A 19,995-nucleotide genomic window follows, 5' to 3' on the forward strand; every position below is an offset into this window, starting at 1 on the left:
CCACCTTATATACATTGCAGCTCACTCAAGAGCAGCTTTTGGGGGAGAAAAAGACAGAAGAGGGGATGCATCCATTGTCATTCCTCATACATGGAACAGGAGCAAACATCTGCAACCTTCTAAGGTCACCAGAGGCACTGAAGAACTACACCTCAGTTACACAAACACGCCTTCCAGGTACTTTCTAGGATGTCACAGGCTTTGGCCGAAACGTGGCCACAAGACCAAGTGCAGCCTTCTTGCTCCACACCCAAACCAGCCCTTGCAGCTGAAGACACACCTGTTGGGTAGGTCCCTCTTCAGTGGCCAAGGAAGACCGAGGCGGCTTCTCCGGTGGCTTTGCAGGCTGGGCCTTCTCCTTTGCAAGAGCCGGGACGACAGAGATCAGGATGGTCATGTTTTTAAAAACCCAATAACGCATGCACACACTCTCCCACACACAAAAACCAGAACATGCATATGCTCCTGGGACCCATGGAGAAGTTAAGGTGAAGAAAGGTGCAATGTGTTTGGAGACCTTGAGACTATTCTGGTTGCCTTCTGGGGTGCATTAAAGGTGGAGGAACAATTCCTTAAATTTCCATCAAGAAGACCCCCTTCCCTATAATCCACAATCCCTGGGATAGTTTTGCACCACTATAAGGGGAAAGATTCCCTTTCTAAAAGATTAACTGATAGGTAAATATGGAAATATTGATCCGCCTCGTGCTTTTAACAATAAGCAAAGAGGGGAGGAACAGCAGCAGTGACCAGCTTTTAATTTGTCTGGACCGTCTGGTTTGCCAGTGCAGTGTAGAGGTTTGGTGCTGGACTGTGTTGAACTGGGACGCTGGAAGATCAGGGTTCGAATTTCTGCTCCCCTGGGTCACCCTCGGGTGAGTCACGCTTTCTCAATCCCAGAGGAGGGCAATGGCAAACCTCCTATGAACTAATTTTAAGAGTCAGCATAATCTAGCAGATTAAAGTTTTGGACTCTAGGAGACCAGGGTTCAAATCTTTGCTCACCCACTGGGTGACTTTGGGTAGGTTGCACATTCCCAACCTCTGAGGAAGACAAATCTCATGTGAAGAAATGTGGACCTTAGAAGTGTGTCACCAAAAGTCAGATTTGACTTCAAGGCACATTGCACCACAACTACCTGACTGTCATTTCAGATGGAAAGGCAAAAGGTTTGTATATTCTCACCACGTTTCTATCTGTATTCCCCCCTTGTTAATCAAGCATTTCACGCCACAACAGAGTTAGTCCTTTCCAGCTTTTCAGCAAAAGCAAATCCAGTGCCTTTAGATCCCTCCATCACTTGGAGCTTGCAGGCAATGTGACAAAATTATATAGGAGGGGTGTTGCACTATAAGACAAAAGAAGGTGAGGAAATGCAGTACTTGAGGTCTCCACGTCTCCAAAGAAAGTCAGTACCAGTTCTCCAGCCAAGGAGCTTCTCTACTCTGGCATCATGGGGTTAAAATGAAACACATCACAACTTACAACTTTGAGGAGGGGAAAGACTACGCAAATCCAATTCTGGAACGTGAATGAACTATGGAAAGCGTACATTTCAGTACAATCTAATCTGCTTTGGATGCTCATGGAAAAGAACATATTTGCCCCAACCTAAGGCTGCAGGGCTGGACTCAGCTGCTTCAGGCAGCAGACTTCAAGTGTCACAAAAGGGGAGAAAACTATCAGTTCTTTGGGTTATCTTTCTTGGAGTTTAACCTCCACAGGTGGAGAGAGGCACTTGGAAGATTTTCTGCCTTAGGTTGTCAAACGAATTTGTCCAACTTGCTAATATGAGACATAACTGTCCCTCAGTGGGAGAGTTGCAACTTTTGTCACTTCCGCCTTAATGTCAAGCTCAGTGTCGTGGCTACTGGCCTATTCTTTTTTTATTTCCTAAGGAAGCCTAGAATTCTCCTAATTGTTTTGCAAGGCCTCAGAAGTATCATTCCTGGCAAAGCAGGCAATCCGGAATACACCTTACCTGCTGGAACTGCTCTGGCAAAGACAAAATGGCAGACCCTGGTATTAACTTGGGTGGAGAGAATGGGGTGGGGATCATGCAGCCTGCCAGATGTTGTTGGACTGCAATTCCCAGCACTCCTTGCCCTTACCTATGCCAGCTAGGACCTGCTGGGACTTGCCATCCAAGGCCACACGATTCCCCATCATGAGGGGTACCATCTTGGCAAGACCAAATTAGCAGCACACTCAATACTCAAAAGAACCAACTCTCAAGCCTTAAGTTAAGCAATGTTCACAACACACCACTCTCTGTGTTGGGACACTGGGCTCATGCGCTCCTCATGCGCCAGTACCTTCTCTGCGGAAGCCTTTGGGTTTGGCGCTGTCGGCTGAGCTGGCTCCACAGAGCGGCCCTTTGGCTCTGCAATGGTTTTGGCATCTCCGGCTTTCCCATCCACCAGCGTTGGTGGGCTCTTGGTGCCCTCGGGGGATTTGGCCTCTTCCTTCCTCTCCGACAGCCTGGATCGGGGCCGGTGCTCCTTGCTTTTGGCTCTTGACATCAGGCTTTTCAGCCCCAAGGAGAGGTCATCCTTGGGGGCCGCTGGCTTGGGCTCCGGCTTTGAGGAGGTGGCCAAGGATGGCCGCGGGGGAGGAGAAAGCACCCTGGCTGGAGGGGAAGGGGCCTTTGAGGGAGGCTTTTCCTCCTTTTTCTCGGGCTCCGGGGACTTGGTCCCTCCGGGCTCTTCCCCTGGCAGCACCTTCCGGACTACCTTCCGGACCACCCTCACCACCCTCTTGCGGGAGAGGCCCTGGCCGTCGCTGTCGCCTCCGGGGGCCTCCGACTGAGCATCCTGGGACCCCTCCGTGCCATTCATGGCTTGGTCAGAGACGTCTCCGTTGAGCATCAGCTCTGGGCTCTTTACTCTGCTGGGCCGCTCAGGGGGCTCTGTGCTGCGCAGTTTCCGGGGTTCCTCTTTCCCTGTGCTTGGGGGGTCCAACTACAGTCACAGATAGGTGGAGGTGTCACAAGAAGGCAGGACTGTGTAGTTAAACCCCCTCCACACCCACACACATATACACACACACACACAAATTATTATTTATACCCCACTTTCCCCCCAATACTGGGACTCAAAACAGTTTGCAAATAATTAAAACCAGCACATAATTTAAAAAATGCAATTCAGGCAAAGATCTTGAGGTCTCTTCCAACTCTATGATTCCATGATTCTGTAATTCTATGACCTGAACCCATCTGGAGACACAAATACAACGCACACACACTTGCTGGAAGGCCAGAGCAGTCCTTCCATCTCCCTCCAAACACACAACACACACAGCCAATGCCAAGGATAACATGCATTTGGATAACAAGGGAGTTAGTGGCCAGCCCAGGTCTGGCAGCATCTTGGCTCTCGCCCACAGCAACTCTCTTGACTAACTCTCTTGAGTTAGTCTGGCTACAGACAAGCAAACAAGGCCAGGACAAATTTGTGCTCCTGAGATAAGGTAGGAGATCGGGAGGCAGATCTAGCAGCAAGGAATTGGTCAGAAAAGACATGGAAAAAGCACTTAGGAGGACAACAGGTCCTAGAATCTCCTAGTGGGCATAGCGGCAGGCTGATGCTGGGACTTGGTAGTCCCCAAAAGACACCCACTCCCTGGAATAAAGACAGATTGGGTTAACAAGAGAGAGAAGAGAGGGCCAGAAGTGGTTCTGTTAATGGCAGAGCGTCTTTGTTTCATTCTCTTTCTTGTTCACCAACCCACACTGTCCTCTTCCTAGGGCCGGTCAGGCCAGAGGAGATGGGCAACCTTGCCAGCCAACCAGTCCTGAAACTGTAATATCCAAGTTGCCATCTCCTCTTACCATGAAGCAAACAGAAAAGGCACTCTGGAAGGCTCTAACTCCTTTGCATTTGGTGTCCTCCATGCGCACTGAGCTTAGCTTGGCAAGCAGCTGAAAGAGATGTCCGATCTTCACTTGGTCAGCATCAAGCAGACCCCTGGAAGATGGCTGGCAGGAGAGGGATGAGAGGAGCCCCACCAGATCCTTCATCCCCAGTCAATCCCTTCCCTATTCCCCATGCAAGTTAAGACTATATGACCCTTGTGGTCCTTTCCATCCCTTTGATTCTATGAATATAACAATAACAAGGCTCAAAAATCCACCTCTTAGAGAGATCCAGTGAGAGGCCATGGGAAGAGTACAACTGGGGAGGAACATAGATCAAAAACCGTGCTAGGATGCTCCAAGGGCTGGGATGCTCCAAGGGCTGGCTGAGAACCAGTCCCCCCTCTCTCAGCCTTACCTACATCACAGGGTTATTGTGAGGATAAAATCAGGGACTATTGAGAACCACGTCCGTTCTTTCTAAGGTCCAGGATATAAAAATGGAACCAAGACAGCCTAATGATCCTCTCCCAAGGCAAAGGGTCCCAGGGAGGCTACATTCTGAATAACAAAGGAACAAAAGTTTTAAAAACATGTTTGGGAGAGTAGACACCAGACCATCCTAGCTGCAGGAGAGAAGAAGGGGCATTAACTCCTGGCACAAAGCGGGAGATGACACCTGGGCACCTTGGGAAGCTGACTGTCAAGCCTTGAAAGAAGAGATTGTCCCCAGGCTGAAAGGGCAACAATGGGGGAAAGGACGAGAAGAAGGAGACCGAGAGGGCAGAGATAAAATATCATGCCAACCAGGAAGACCAAGAGAGAGCTGGACGCCAGGTCCAAGCATTTAGGGCTGCCTGAGGACACCTCCCTCTTTATTCCTGCCGGGTCCTTTGTCCCAAAAGTAGGCCAAAGCCTCTGCAGGGAGGGCTCTTCCCAAGGCGATCGCTTTCAACCGCCATTGTGCAAGCTGTCAAAGAAAACACTTTACTGTGACTCCTTCCCTGCGAACGGGCCATGCATGCGTGGCAAGGAGTCACAATAACTTTGCAGTAATATTAATAATTTTCTAAAAAGGCTTCTCAAGACAAGAGAAAAGCACCAAGGATGGGACCATTCTAGGCTCCCAAGGAAGCCGCCTTGCTGGGTGTTGTAGTGTAACCTTTCCGTGCTCAAACATCCTTCCTTCACGCAGACAAATGTGTCCTGGCCTGGAAGTTAGCCCACGACAACGCCACGCTCAGACCTACAGACACTTACAACCCCGTCATCTTTTTCACTTTTTTTCGCTGCTAAAGGCTTGTCTTCATCCTTAACCTGAGGGAATCAAATACAAACATTTCATCCAGGCAAAGCCAAGCGGCTTAAGAGAAACAACGACAACAGCAGCAACGACAATATACACATTCCATTGAGAACACAGACATTTCCAGGGTGAGGGTGCCCCAGGTGCCAGCGATTTGGCTGTTTGGGGCATCCTGGCCCAAGATGCTGGAGCTATCTGAACAAAGTGCATCCCTTTGGGAACTTGGGGAGTACATTCCACAGGGATCCAAGCAAGAACAAGTATTCATTTTCAAAGGTGCCTTTTTGGAAAGGGTAAGTCAAGGATGACCAGGAACTGCCATGCTGGAGGGAAACTTAGTCTTGCAATGATTTCACATTTTGGGCCTGCTGCGTCTCTCTAAGCCATAGCAGCCCTAATTCCGATCGGGCAAGAAAGAAAGAGCCTTTAAGGAAACTTAACTTCAGAGTCCATTAAGACAGGAGACAGAACAAGACAGACACCTTGGAACAGAATAGGAGGCCACACTGCCTACTGAGCAAAAAGAGGCAGTTCAAGGGTGCAGTGGCCTGTTGTCCCAAACCTGGATTGTGAAGCAGACATTTCTGTGGCATCATAGCAAACTATGTCTCAGGTGTACATTTGTGGCAGGTGGGGTTGGGAAGACGTTGGCTCCATTTGCTTCCAAGCCACTCAAGCCATGCGTGGGGACATGGGATGGAGCGTCAGGCCCAAAGACAAACTCGGAGCCACCACAAACCTGGGTTTCTGAGCCCTTCTTGACCCTTTTGGGAACCTGAGCACTTTGCAGTTCCTGAAAGCAACACATGAATTCCCTCCAGACAACACAATCATCGTGTCAGGATAGAGCACTGAAGCCTGTTCCCAAAAAAGAAACAGAACTGAGGCCTTAAGCCATCACTCCCCCCAGAGACCAAACCCAGGCTTGTGGTATTAACAGGACCACGAAGTGGATCTAATAAAGGATGCGGTTAGTAAACAGGTTATTTCCCAGGCAAGTTATTCCAAACACACAGTGCAAAGGGCTGGGAGGGAGAGGCTGCCAGTTTGCCCAGTCCTTTGGGGAAAAGGGAGGCCAGCTCCTATCCTCAGCAACCTTCTGCTCTTCTTCATTCAAGCCAGGAGGGCTCCAAGGACTGATCACTGACCTCCGGCCCCCCAAACTCAGGACAGAAACACCATGGACACCCATCCCACATGGTCTGTGGCATTCTGGAGCAGCTCCCTCCTCTGCCGGGTCCAGGCAAAACCCAGTTTTCCAGCCTCCCTTAACATGCCTTTGTGTCTCATATGCAAAAGTGCCCAATTCAGGAGAAAATGAAGGTGGGGGGAAAGGGGAAGGCTGACAACCACAATAGCAAAGAGACTTCCCTTTTGCTCCCAGAATGCAAACCGTGACGAAAAGGCCATGGCGGCAGCTGCCCAGAGCTGGAAGCCTGAGACCCTCCTGACTGGGAGGAGAAAAGGGAGAGAAAACAGAGAGAGAGAGAAAGAGAGAACAAATGAATGAAGTAAGAGGGTGGCAGAAGGGATTCTGCAGGGCCAGGACTCTGCATCCTGAAAGGAATCGCATTTGGGGGAAAGTAGGGGCAGGGAATTCAGAAGTAGCCATCACACTTGTGTTGTGGGACACACAATTACACTCTCAGCCCCAAGAGGCTGAAAATGAAACACTCCCAAAGCAGCATTAAACTTGCCACGGCCGTACTTGCTTCATAAAATTAATAAAGCTGAGTTTGTCAGCAGCCTTGGGAAAGCAACTTCCACACACCCCTTTCTTGGGCGATGACTTCTCCTCCCCTTCCAGTGTTGAAACACCGCATCCATCATAGTTTGAACCTTTGCACCCCTCGGTTGCATCAGCCTTCCATGAAGTCTCTTGTGTCATTTGTCATTAACACCTTGCTCAGCATCCTCCCTGGCTCCTATATAGCAAGGTTCCTATTGATCTGCCCATTATAGTAACCCCACTCCTGTAAACCTAGGGAAAATCAAGGCAACCACAATGCAGCAATGCTCAACTTGGTGTGAGTCTGAGAAACTGTTCTTGCAAAAAGTCCAGCAACCATACTCTCCCTTTTTCTGCTGAAGAGGCAATGAGCTTCCCATAAGAACTCAAAACCACTCTGGAAACTCAGGTACAAGTCCATCTATTCGAACACTTGCCCCAAAGCGCTTTGCAGACCAGTACGGAGAATCCAAAAGTACAACGGATGGCACACCAAATACGATGCTCTTGCTCACTCTTTGGTTAAAAGAAACTCACTGCTACTGATCTAAACTATTAAAATTACCTCCGTCCCACCTGTCTGCCTCAAAAAGAGGCATCAAAGCTGTTCAAAACCCATTAAAACCCATTAAGCAGCCAAAAATCTGGCACAGCTAAGAATGCTGCGAGACACATTAGGAAGGGTTCCTCAGCTCCAAGGGGGAAAGGATGGGGCTTGGCTCCTTTCCATCCCCGGGGACACCCAAATCCTCCTTTTAAAGCTCATTTCACGGACCTCCATCCCCACATCTCTAGGGCGGTCTGGCTCCAGCTAATGGGCTTTGGCACGCTGAACGGCAGGACAACATCTTCAGTTAACAAAAGGCCTCCGTGGGCTTAACACCGAGATCACTTGGCCGTTGCAGAAGAGCAGATGTGCATGGAAGAAATGTGCCAGTGCAACGGGGCTTCAAGTGGGCTATTTGCAGACAAAGGATCCCAAAGAGTCTGAGGAAAGGAAGGGGCTTATTTCAAAAGAGTTGCGGCCCACCCTTTGCGACTCACGCCAAAGGCTTTTAGTCAGCAATTATTCTGGGGGTCTGACTCCGCGTCAGGTGCCTCTATTGCATGGCTTGCCGGCTGCCCTCTGCTGCTGACCAACAGGGAGGAAAGTAGGCCCATGACATCTCCCTCTGTTCGGCCTCTGGCTCTCCCAACCTTTGACTTTTGATCTGAGATCCACAGAGAAAGCCCTTTAGGATACGGCTTACAGCCTCCTGTGGCTAGCACTTGCCTGCTAACTGCAGAGCAAGGTAAGGGGCAAGCCAGAGCCCTGGACATCGCAGCTATCAGCCCCACCACTTCCGTCCCTTTCTCCCCAGATCCTGAATACAGAAAATAAAGAAAAGACCCAATTCCTCCAGGCTCTCTCTGCATCCATTTCCCCCCAGCTCATGAGGGCTAGAAACTTGCCTTTAGCATGGGTTGCAATTCTCTGCCAAACTGTTTGGTTGTGGAAGGCTCAGAGGCGCATGGCTCTGCCACTCCCCTCATTGGGAATAGTTCCTCCGGCTCTCAGACAAGGGAGCCAAAGGCCTCCATGTTAATATTCCAGTGAATCAGTGGGCTTTACCTACATATTGACTCACCCCTGAAGAACTGATTCAATGGAGCCAACCTAATTTGGAGTGGCCAGCTGGAGGCAGCCATAACTAACCACCGCCTCCCCACAACTGCTTCCCCAGCCCCACACAGGTCCCATCTCCCCATCCGCCCCAGAGGAACCCAGTGCCGAGTGGGATACCCCAACCCTGGAAGGAAGCCCCCCAGCAGTGGCTCCGGACCTTTGCAAAAGCCAAGCCCCTATGGCAAGATGGGGGAAGTGGGCAGGAGGAAGGAGAAAACAGAATTAGTTTCCTAAAGGCTTGACTACAAGTTATAAGCAAGTTGAGGTTAGCATTTCCTCAGGCTGGTTAGCTCCCCCGGCAGCCCTGACCCAACTCCCAGTTCCCTGGGACACCGCACTCCTCACACGGCATTCAGAGCAATGGAACCGGCCCAAAAGGGGAAAGGGGGGGAAGGGGGAGCCCTACAAAATGGCCCTATTCCAGTTGGGCAGGAGCCAATCGCTGGAATAAAAAATCATCAATGACTGGAGTAAACCTTGCCAGAGTCCTTTACCGTTCGAAACAACTAGAAATAGGGCCAGGAGATAACAGAGGCCCGCTTGCTCCAACTCTCTTCCAAACCTTCACACCCGTGGGACAGGGCACCCCTAGTAGGGTGAGGAGGGGGAAAGGAAAGGCAACCTTACCAAGAGTAGGGCCAGGCAGGCCTGAACCCCAAGAGGGGACCACCGGAGCAAGGAGCCGCGCGGCTGCCCGGCTGGGCTTCCGTTGGAAAAAGAGCGAGGGAAAGGCGATAGGTAAGGCAAGTGTCACTTCCCCGCTGGACGGCCAGAGCCAGGGGGACAGCTGAGCCCAGACCGGCTGCCTAAAAATAGCCGGGAATGTAAGGCAGGCAGGAGGGGTCTGGGCGAGTGAGAGGGCCTCTCAGCCGCCAACCAAGCAAGCGAGGCTTTCAAGAGTGGCTCACAGGGAAGCCACATTTGGGAGGAAGAAGAGACCAGAAGCCTCCCCAAGAGGAGAGGAAGTGATGCAGGGGCCTGGCAGCCCAGCCGTTGGCGCTTTGGCAAGGCAGGAAACCAAGGCTCTCCCAGTCGCTTTGTCTTTCCTCCACCGCACCCGCCGTGCCCTGTATATCCACAGCCAAGTAATGGCAAGGGACGGCGGGCAAGAAGGGGGCCTAAGATGCCAGAAGCAGACCGGCCAACTCTTGCCAGAAAGACCAAAAACCAACTGGGAATAATAACCAGCTACATTAACTATGTGTATGATACTATTCCCCCCCCCCCCATTAATTATTTGATGCCTTACAAACATAATTCAGTTGTGGCAACTATCACACTGTTCTCAAATTCCAACAGTGAAGTCCCTCCCTTTGTAGTGATTGTGGGAGAGCGACCCACACCTAGAGAAAAGAAAGCAGTGGGCACATATTATGGTGGTCATAAACCTGAGGGCTCCTGTTTTTTCCCCACCAGATTGATACTGCTGAAGATACAGACATGTGCCACAGAGCTTGAGATCACCATCAGGATTCGCACATGTGCCTGACAGTATCTCCTTCAGCGTGACTTGGTGGGCGATGGTTTTTGCAGACAGGAAACAGAGGCCAAGGCCAAGGCAAACTTATGCAATGCCCACATGTCGGGTGCATGCAGAAGAAACTGTTGTGTGAACTCTAGTGCCTTTCTTTTCTTCCCTCTGCCAACAATCCCTATGCAGAGCACTATTTCATCCCTGCCAGACTTTGGAAAAATATGGTTTGAATGTTGGATTAGAACACTGGGAGACCAGGATTCGAATCCCTGTTCAGCCATGGGCATCCGCTGAGCAAGACCCACTGTGTCAGCCTCAGAGGAAGGCCATAGTGGCAACATTATATTAAGCTATATGCTGCTTTTCTCCTGGAAGGGACCCAAGGCAGCTCACAGATGAAAAACAGTACAAAACCTAATCTGATTTTTTTTGGCCAGGAAAACCCCCCGATAGATTCATTTTAGGATCTCTATAAGTTGGAAACAAGTTGAAGGCACACACAGCAAAGTTGGGACATCTACAGGAGGTACATTTAAGGCCTATGGGGAAGAAGGAGGTAACGCACCCCTATTTTAAAGGGACGGGACCAATTCATGGAGGATAGATCCGAAGAGTTGTGAGGCATGAGAGCTTCAGGACTCCCCAAAGCTTCATGAATCCTGAGCCGGACAGAATGGTGGTCCGATTGGAGAAGGCAAAATGTTATGCACTTTGCTTCCATTCTGTTTGCCAGCCTTTTCTCTCTAAGAAATCAATGAGACAAGCGGCCCCAGACTGCCTTCGCTCCACCCCTGAGTCTCTACAAGAGGCCTGTATAAAGTCACAGTTCTTTTGGCAGGGAGTGCCTTCGCTCCCCATGCGCTGACTGCTGACAGAACAGGCTAAAAATAGGCCCATGAAACTGAGGAAGGGTGCCAGGGCCAAGGGGCTGGCGAGGAGTGGGCAGCGCATTCAGAAGCCCATTGCCTCTCTCCTCTCGGCTTGGCTTCTGAGCCTTCCCTCCATTGCCACAATCCTGATGGAAAGGAAAACCAAAGCATGCATACAGCAAATGTGGAAAACGGAGAAGAAAGCTCATTGTGCTTATCCCTGTCTCTCTACCATTCTGCATTTTTATTTTCCTTCTTTCAGCATTTAATGCTCAACGTTACTTGTCTCTTAACCTGAAGAATGGCTGAGGATGGAAACTACAGCTGAGACCGACCAACATCTGTATGAGGAAAGACAGTGAGAAAGTGGGGCGGGAAGGCAGGGCTGTGAACTAGGCAGTCCCCAAAGAAAACTGTCTAACTAAGTGTCATCCAGGGCTGTTTTACATTCAGACTGAGAAGAAAAACCATCTCCTAGGCCCAGCAATTGTTGCTGTTGTGCGTCTTCAAGTCGTTTCTGACGTATGGCAACAGTAAGGGGTTTCCTTGGCAAGATTTGCTCAGAGGGGGGGGTTGCCATTGCCATTCTCTGAGGCTGAGAGTGTGTGAGGTTTCCAAAGTCATCCAGCGGGATTCGAACCCAGCTCTCTAGAGTCATCGTCCAATGCTCAAACCATTACACCACTGGCCTGTCAGTCGCCTCTGCTTAAAAAGAGGAATGTGCTTTTATTTTTGGTTCACTTCCCTATTTTAAGATTTCAACATTTACTATGTTTGCATAAAATTACAGTAAGATTAAAGCGTGATTATGATTTATATGAGATTAAAGTAGACCCCTGTCTTATTTCATATTATATATATATATATATAGAGAGAGAGAGAGAGAGAGAGAGAGAGAGAGTGCATCAAATAGGTTTTTAGTGTACTTTGTTTCAAGTTGCTGTAAGCTATTTTACAGGCTGGATATAAAACAGAATTATGAGGGAGCTTCGCACATTAAGAAAGCATGAAAAGGCTTGCAATTTATGCCAAAATAATACTTTTGTCATGACATCAGCTCTGTTATGAAGAGCAAAATGACAATAAATCCCTGCCTTTTGCCACTTCTAGAACATGGGAACAGAAGAAGGGCAAGGAAACAGAGGCAGGGATAAAGGAGGGAAGAAACGCGCCGTCGTTTCAGATCCACAAACATCTAAAGGTCCCCAAAGGGATAATATCTGAAATTTTGTTTTCCTAATTGTTCCAGCATCTGTCTGACTGCTTTTAATGTACTTTTAATGAGTTACTTTAAACTGCCGGGGAAAATCTGAACCAAGAAAGAGAGACTAATGGATTTCAGAAGCCGTTTATTTGGGAGAAAGAAGGAGATGCAGCACTGGGATCGGGGCTACGCTTATTTGCGACCCAGTCTTTCGAAATGTGATTATGGACTGCAACGCCCAGAATCCCCCAGCCAGCAATTCCAGGGCAAACAGCAACTCTTGCTGTTCCTGGGACTGATAGTTGTAAGGAACCAAATGTATTCCTTTATTTCAAGTCTAGCTTAAATGTTCCTTGGTTGCAAAGTGACCTAATACTGGACAACGGGGATATTGAAAGCAAACCTAGCGTATTGTCTCTGACCTTTAGAAGGTTTCAACTAGGCAAGAAAAATGTGCTATATTCTGGTGCCACCTGATGGACAGAATTGGCAGCCAGCAAACTGCACATCATAGTCGCTCACACAAAACGCCCAAAAGCAAGCCTGGATTTTGTAATGTCGTGTAAGGGATGCTCTTTTACCACTATTGGGATTTGAGCATCCGCAGATTTGGGTATCCACAAGGGTCCTGGAAGCCCACCGGATGCCCAGAGGCCACTCTTTGCTCTTGTGGCCTACGTCTCCATCCAGCTGTGCCAAGCCACGGATTTACCCTCGAAAGCCCAAGTAGTTCCAAAGCCTGGGCATATCACTAGAAAGCAGGAAAAGGAAGTTGGGGTGAAAGGGAGGGAGAAGAGAAAGGACCAGGGCCAGCCAAGCGTCTCCCAGGACAGTCCTGGGACTCACTGGCCTCCTCCGACTTTCCTGTTTATCCCACATTCCAACTGAGAGATGCCTCTCCGCAAAGGAAACTGTGCTTAGCAGGATCCCTCTGCTTCCGGTCCCTGCCTTGGATCCAGTCTACCGACAGACGCTGCAAGGAGCCTCCGGGGAAAGACTGGAGTCAGAAAAGAAGAGAGAGGGGACTGGTCTTACTTTGTCTTTGCCAGACACAGTGCTGCCGAAACACAGATTCAACAGGAACGGTCTCGACAAAGGACTAACCAAGTGCAGGGTTGGAGACCAAATCTGTTCTTCAGACCCCCAAAACTCCCCTCCGTCTCTCAGCCTCAGAGGAAGGCAATGTTAAACTGTGTGTATTGGGGGCTTCAAGTCATTTCTGACTTGATAGATGAACCTATCATGGGGTTTTCTTGGCAAGTTTGCCACTGCCTTCTGAGGCTGAGAGAGTGTGGCTTGCCTATAGTCGCCCAGTGGGTTTCATGGTTGAGCCAGTAATCGAATCTGGTCTCCAGTCTCAGTCCAACGCTCAAAGCCTTAACACCACGCCGGCTCTCAAATGCTCAACTACCTCTGAAGAAAACTGGCCTAGAAAACACAATAAAAAGTCACTGACTTGAAGGCAGACATCAAAGAAATGCTTATCAGCCACCATTATTATTGTTCCTCAATGACATGTCAGCATACAAAGGGATCCAGTGGGACTGACGTAAAGAGGTTTGTCATAGATTCAGTGTACCTCCTTCGCCTACAAAATCTTATGCTCATGCTACAAAGTCAGTCTCAAAGATGCTACAAGATCCCTTTGTATGATTGTTCTGGTTAACAACTTTCGTTGCCCCCCGCTTTTCCCAAAACCTGGACTCATGGCAGGTATAAATTGAAACAAGTAGGCTCTAGTTACAAGGGCAATATATGCAGAAACTGGAACTATAACAAAATGGATGATCCTGACTTTGGTACCCAATATATTTTTCCCCTCGACACACACCTTCCCAAAGACTAAGCAGGAGTCAGAAGCGCTTTTCACACTCCTCCTCATTCCCTCCAGGCATTTCCACCCAGCCATCATCATCCCAACCTCTGCACTTGTGCAGGGCAACTGCTTCACCTGAATCTCAACATCCTCACCCTCGGGGCATCCCTGTTAAACCTGGACAGGAACCTTGTTTTCGGAAGGCACTCCAAGGAACCCTGGGGTCAAGATCATCAAATGGCCCTGGCCAGGAAAGACTTTTCGCCTGGAGCCAAAACAGCTAACAAGCAGCCTTCCCCGGAGCATGGAAAGGTCCCTTTTTGGAGGACTACAACTCTAACAAGCCCTCAGTCAGCATGCAGTGAGCTGTTATCCAAAATGACAACAATAACGTTGGAAACTTTGTCAAGCTCTGCTTTTGCCCATCTCATGCATAAGCTTTAAGAAGAGCAGCAGCAGGAAATGATTTGGACTACGCTTCCCAGCATGCCATGAGCCTCCTGGGCTGCAGCACATGCTGGGACTGGCACCTCTGCCCTGTTTACGACAGAAAGCCGGCTGCCAACGCTCTCCAGAGCCACTCTGGCTCGGCTCAGCTGCTTTTTCAGCCGGAAGGACAGGCAAGGTCAGCGAAAGGAAGATCAATCACAAAACGCAAATCATGGGAGGAGAGTTAATACAGTCCCCGCATCAGGGAGCATGTTGGGCAGATGGCATTGCCTGCCATGCACTGGCTACCAAAAGCCGCAGACAAATAATCCCCAAGGAAGTGGTCTTTTCAGGGAAGTGTCTGCCAGAGAAGGGGACAAAGCCCCTCTTTGGAGCTGGAGGAGGGCACACCTGAGAAGGCCATGCTTCCGTACTTCTCAAGATCCTGCCATCTAAGCGGGATTCAGAGCGTTACTGTCCCTCTTATCTCCCCAGAATATCCAGCATTTGGGGGTTATTTGTCTGCGACTTTTGGTAGCCAGTGCATGGCAGGCAATGCCATCCGTGTTCTCAAGCTAGGTATCTGAGATGTTTCAAAAACCCAAAGAAACCAAATGCTCCAAGGTTGCACCTGACATTGCTTTACTGCCAAAGTTCAACGCTATGAAATCCTGGGATGTGTAGTTTTGTGAGATGTGTAGCCTTCTCCGTCAGAGCGCTCTGGTGCCACAACAAACTACACATCTCAATACTCCATCGTGTGGAGCCGTGGCAGTTAATGGAGTGTCAAAACTGGATTAATTTGGGAGTGTGGATGCAGCCCAAGTCTTCTCTCAAAGAAAAGCACTACTAGCCCCCTGCTTATTATGGTTCCTCCCTTTCTCCCCTTTGGCATTTGCTCTTTCTCACCCAATGGCCCTCTGTGAACCCCACAACCAGCACCCCCAGCTACTCTTTCCCAAAGAGATCCCACAGAAGTTACAAGAAAAGTAGTGCTGGTCTGGCACTAATAACGCTGTGGCAGAAACCCGGCACAGCAAAGCTGAGCAGCCTTATGACAACAACCGACTCAGTCCTCACTGACTCAGTCCTGCCCGGTTCTTGGTCCAGGGTTTCGGAGCAGGGAAGGGGCCCCCTTGCCAACCCCACTGCCCAAGAGACCCCCTGGGACCTTCTGGGTATGCAAAGTATGCCTTCTCCCACAGAGAAAAAATCCAGAGACATCTTGGCTGTTTGCACGGAGGAACATCCTTAAATCCCTGAGCATGGCTGTTCTGACACACAAATCCATCTCCCACTCCAAGTTTTGTCTAAACAAGAGATATGAGCAAAAGTACGTCAAGCCGGGGGGAGCAATGGGGGCATGAGGGCTGGAGAAAGCAGGGTCCGACCAGGAATCCCAGCCCCTGCCCGAGTTGCTCTGCTCGGCCTCAGGAATCCGGTCCTGCCTGCCGCCCCCCACAAACATCTGGCCCACTGGCAGCTGGAGGGATTTGTGCTCTGCCAGCGGATTCCACTCATTCCTCCCCGGAGAGTCTGGAGAGAAAGGGAGTTTTTCTTTTTTCAGTCTGAGCCCAGAGGCAGGGTTTGCTGCCTTTCCAAACCCCAACCATCCCAACGTCTTACAACATGGGCAGCCGAGCTGACTCCAAGACTGGCACGTTGTGCATACAGCTTGGAGGAGGAAGGTTTGAAACCAGGCTCTACTGCAATGTCCAAAGCGAGGGTGCCTACTCAAGTTCCCCTCGTACTTAAAAACATTAACCCAGCCAAAGCGGCTGAAATAATTCCTGATCTTTCTTCATTTATCCCCTCCCTCCAAACGTCCTTCGTTTTCTTTTCTATCTCCTATACCTTTTAGTTTGTAAAGAGATCTTTGAGACTTAAGACTAACTTTGATCACTGAGAAAGAAAGAAAGAAAGAAAGAAAGAAAGAAAGAAAGAAAGAAAGAAAGACGATGGCAGCATGAGCTTTCGTAGACTTCAGTCTACTTCCATGGATGCATTTGGGCTGCATATAGAGCATTAAAGGATTCGATTCCCCGCTCGGCCATGGAAATTCACTGGCTGACCTTCGGTGGGTTACACACTCTCAGCACCAGAAAACCCCACGACAGGCTCACCTTACGGTCAGCGTACGTCGGAAATGGACTGAAGGCATACAACAACGATGCCAAAGGCAAACCTGCCCGCTTACCTGCACTAAATTTACAGAGGAATTATTTGGACCAAGGCAAGGAAGGAAGGAAAAGAGGGAGGTAGTGGCAGGAAGCACATGGGAAAGCAACCCAGCCTCCCCTGCGCTTTCACTGACAGATCGAGGACAACTGCCGACACCTTCCTCCCACACCAGGGTTTGAAATCCAGAAAACCTGAACGCTTGGTCTCCACGCTCAGAGGCACAAAACCCCAAAGAGAAAGGCATGGTTCCAAAGCAACAGCCGAAAATATGTGTATCATTTCCTGTTTGAAAAAGCAGGGGAGATCATTTTTAGTTTAAATCAGGACCAGGCACATTCCAGGGGAGCTCAGCTGGCAAGAGGGGGGGGGACGACAACCAGGAACCCACCTGCACCGCAAGGATTAAGAGCAGGTGGTCTTTGCAGACCCCCTCCGGAAGAGTTTGTGTGTGCCTTCAAGTCACTTGTCAACTTATGGTGACCCCGTCATTTCATAAGGTTTTGTTAGGCCAGAGGTGGTTTTGCCAGTTCCTTCCCCTGAAATGTATCCCACAGCATTCACTAGCAGTCTCCATCCAGGTAGAACCAGGCATGACCCTGCTTAGCTTCCAAGATAAGACAGGAACTGGTGCCTTTAAGGCATTTAGGCCCTCCTTGTATTAAGACTCTAATAATTAGAGCAACTTCAACCATCCAGAGAATCTAAGCTGACACAGGAGAGCTCTGTCTGGATCCATTTATTTACCTGTCAGGAAGACGTACCTTTGACTCCGTCCTGAATTTCCAAGACGTAGAGTTTTGCTCACTCCTTGGATTTACCCGGAGGTAAGAAAGAGGTAAGAAGACCTGTCTTGCTGCTGAGTTCATCACCCAACCGCAAAAAGTGGGAAGCAAGCCAGTCTGTTGGGTGGCAGCAGATTCCTCCAACAAGGAGATCCGTGGAAAATAATGCCATCTGGGAGAACATAGATCCGTTGACATTGGAAGCAAAACTGGCCAACCTGGAATGATCCTGGAGGGCATTTCAGACTTCACCCAGTTGGGCAATACAAATACATAGAGTGCACAACTTCTTCTAGACCAGGCCAGAGCCCCTGCAAGGCCAAAACTACACCTCCCTTCTCAGTTTTCACTCCCTTGTTCTTTGCTCTGGCTCCAGCTTTTCCATATCCAATATTTGCATCCTTACAGGATTGCCTCCTTGGGCTTTGAACGCAATGGCAAGCCTCAGCCCAATTCACATACTCACAAAAACTATTCTCCAAATGAGATTCCCCTTCTGCTTGTGAGGATCATAGTATTGCTGGATCAGGTCTAGAGTTAAGGAGAAATTCTATTCAATGTGTTGTCTGCAAAGACTCTCTTTCTCAGAGGGAAAAAACACACCTAGATATAAGCAGGTTTTCCAGTTCAGGAAATAAGGAAGCCCCTCCAAAGCTCCACACCTGAGCACCTGTTGCTTTTGAATCGATTACCTGCGCCAGGGGAGTTGATCAAATTCTTTCAGTGACAGAGGATGAATTTCTCTCAGCACAGCTGGGACTTTACTTGGCCATGGTCGTCGCTTCCTTATCAGACGCCTCCAAGAGCTGTCAAGCATCCAAACGGCAAACGGGGCACCGGCCCTCCTTCTCTGTACATGAGAAGCTCTCTGACACATTTTCCAGGATGGTCATCTGCCCCTCAAGGGTAGAAAGGCGTGCCCCTTGTGCCGCAAACTCTTTGGTGAGCCGCTCCACGTTCGTGGCGAGGCGGTGGAGCCTGGCGTCCAAGCCGGTCAGTGTTATACGCCTACCGCTGTCACGGAAGGGACTTCTACCTCCAGGAGTCCTTGTCACAATCTCAGCTTCTCTGGCAAATGAAGCGGCAACTGGTTTATCCAAAGAACCGGCCATATCTCTTTTGCGTCCCAAAAGGCAAACAGTACAAGAGAACAGTTTCCCCCAAACCCAAACCAGCGGCAACTCTGTCCTATTCTAGCCCCACTTAGACCCACATCCTTGCAAGCTGTGGTGCCAAAAGGACAATTGACACTCCTGACCATAAAATCAGCAGAGAGTAGAGGGCTCTTCTTCGGAGCTATGGACTCTCAAGAGTCCTACTGTCCCAAAGCTCTTTCTGCTCAAAGTCCTCTCTGAACGAAGAGGAGAAAATGGAGTCTGAAAGGCAGGGAGGAGCAAGTCAGAGCCCATTAGACCAAAGGGAGGACAGGTGGCCACCTGTTGACAGGTAGAGATGCCAGGGACGGAGGGAGGGGGCAAGACAACTGCTCCGGCTGACCTTGGCTGCTGCAATTCCTTGATCCCTTTATTGGATAGGAGCCTGAAAGAAACTGGCCGAGGAGGAGGAGGAGGAAGCCTTCTGCAAACACCGGTAGGAGGCTCCACACATGGACCCCTGATGTCCAGCGCACCCACTGGCGTGAACCATGTAGCTCTTTGGATGCTAATGGACTGAAACTTCCCATATTTCTTCCCATACCACTCATTAGCAGTATAGAAATGTACTTGCTATATTTGGGGTCCGGGCTGCTGGGAGTTGTAGTCCAAGGCACAGGATGAGATGTCCATGGATAAAGGTAGACAGCAGAATGGAGATGTTGTCACCTTTGGGGCTAGACCGCACATTTCCAGCTTCAGAACCAGTTCACGTCTTGTACCACCAGCCTTTCCCCTGAGCTACCAGCATCCGGCTTTAATTAATTGCTTCCTGGAAGGAGGCTTCCTCAACCCACACACTTCAATTAGCTCTTTCATTAGTTGTTTGTATCAGAAACAGCAGCGCTTGCTTCCGACTGTGGATGTGTAGGTTCTGGCGGTATTTCTGTGAATGCTGCAATCCACTAGGTCAGGGTTGCTTAGGAAAACGGGTGTTTGGTTCTGGGTGTAACCTTCTTGTTGTTGGGTGCCTTCACGTTGCTTCTGATTAATGGGGACCCAAGGCAAAGCTGTCACAAGGTTTTCGTGGCAAGATTTGGAACGGGTTTGCCATTGGCTTCCTCCGAGTTTATGACTTACCCAAAAGCCCACAATGAGTTTCCATGACTGAGTAGGGATTTGAAACCTAGTCTCCCAAAGGCCTAGTCAAGCATTCAAATCACTAGACCATGCTGTTTCCTGATAAAACTGTAGAGGAGATTTGCTATTGCCCTCTTGGCTGAGTGTGACATGTCCAAGTTAGCAAATAGGTTTTCTTTCCAATCCTGGTCTCCTGGCATCCTAGTCCAACGCTCAAAATGAAAGAACCCAAGGTGGGTTTCCATGACCAAATGGGAATTCATACCCTGGTTTCCCAGAGACTTCACCCAACACTACGCCCTGCTGGCTCTTTCGTAACCTTCTAGCTCTGTCCTAAGGTAAAATTAATTGAACAGCACAAACAAGCAGGTTCAAATCAAGCCAGACTGTTTCCTAGTGGGCCGTGAAATGTAACTCACTCGATTAGATCAGTTGCGAAACTGACCAG

The 19,995-nt window shown here is 49.5% G+C and overlaps 1 protein-coding gene across 10 annotated transcripts in view; it reads right to left on the reverse strand.

The window, feature by feature from the left end:
• The window catches only part of MYO18A (myosin XVIIIA), a 101,648-nt gene that overhangs the window by 67,136 nt on the left and 14,517 nt on the right, over nt 1-19,995 (reverse strand). Inside the window, exons 3-5 of one of the 10 annotated variants that reach the window (XM_089483960.1) lie at nt 5,118-5,174; nt 2,317-2,961; nt 281-358 (exon numbers count right to left, since the gene is read on the reverse strand). The exons of the other annotated variants lie outside the window; for them this stretch is intronic. Coding sequence (XP_089340086.1) covers nt 281-358; nt 2,317-2,961; nt 5,118-5,174 — 780 coding nt within the window. The remainder of the gene's footprint in view (nt 1-280; nt 359-2,316; nt 2,962-5,117; nt 5,175-19,995) is intronic. 10 annotated transcript variants of the gene reach the window in all.

Source organism: Sceloporus occidentalis, unplaced genomic scaffold (assembly GCF_023333645.1).
Source record: "Sceloporus occidentalis isolate IW3139 unplaced genomic scaffold, rSceOcc1.0.p SCAF_21, whole genome shotgun sequence".
NCBI lineage: Eukaryota > Metazoa > Chordata > Lepidosauria > Squamata > Phrynosomatidae > Sceloporus > Sceloporus occidentalis.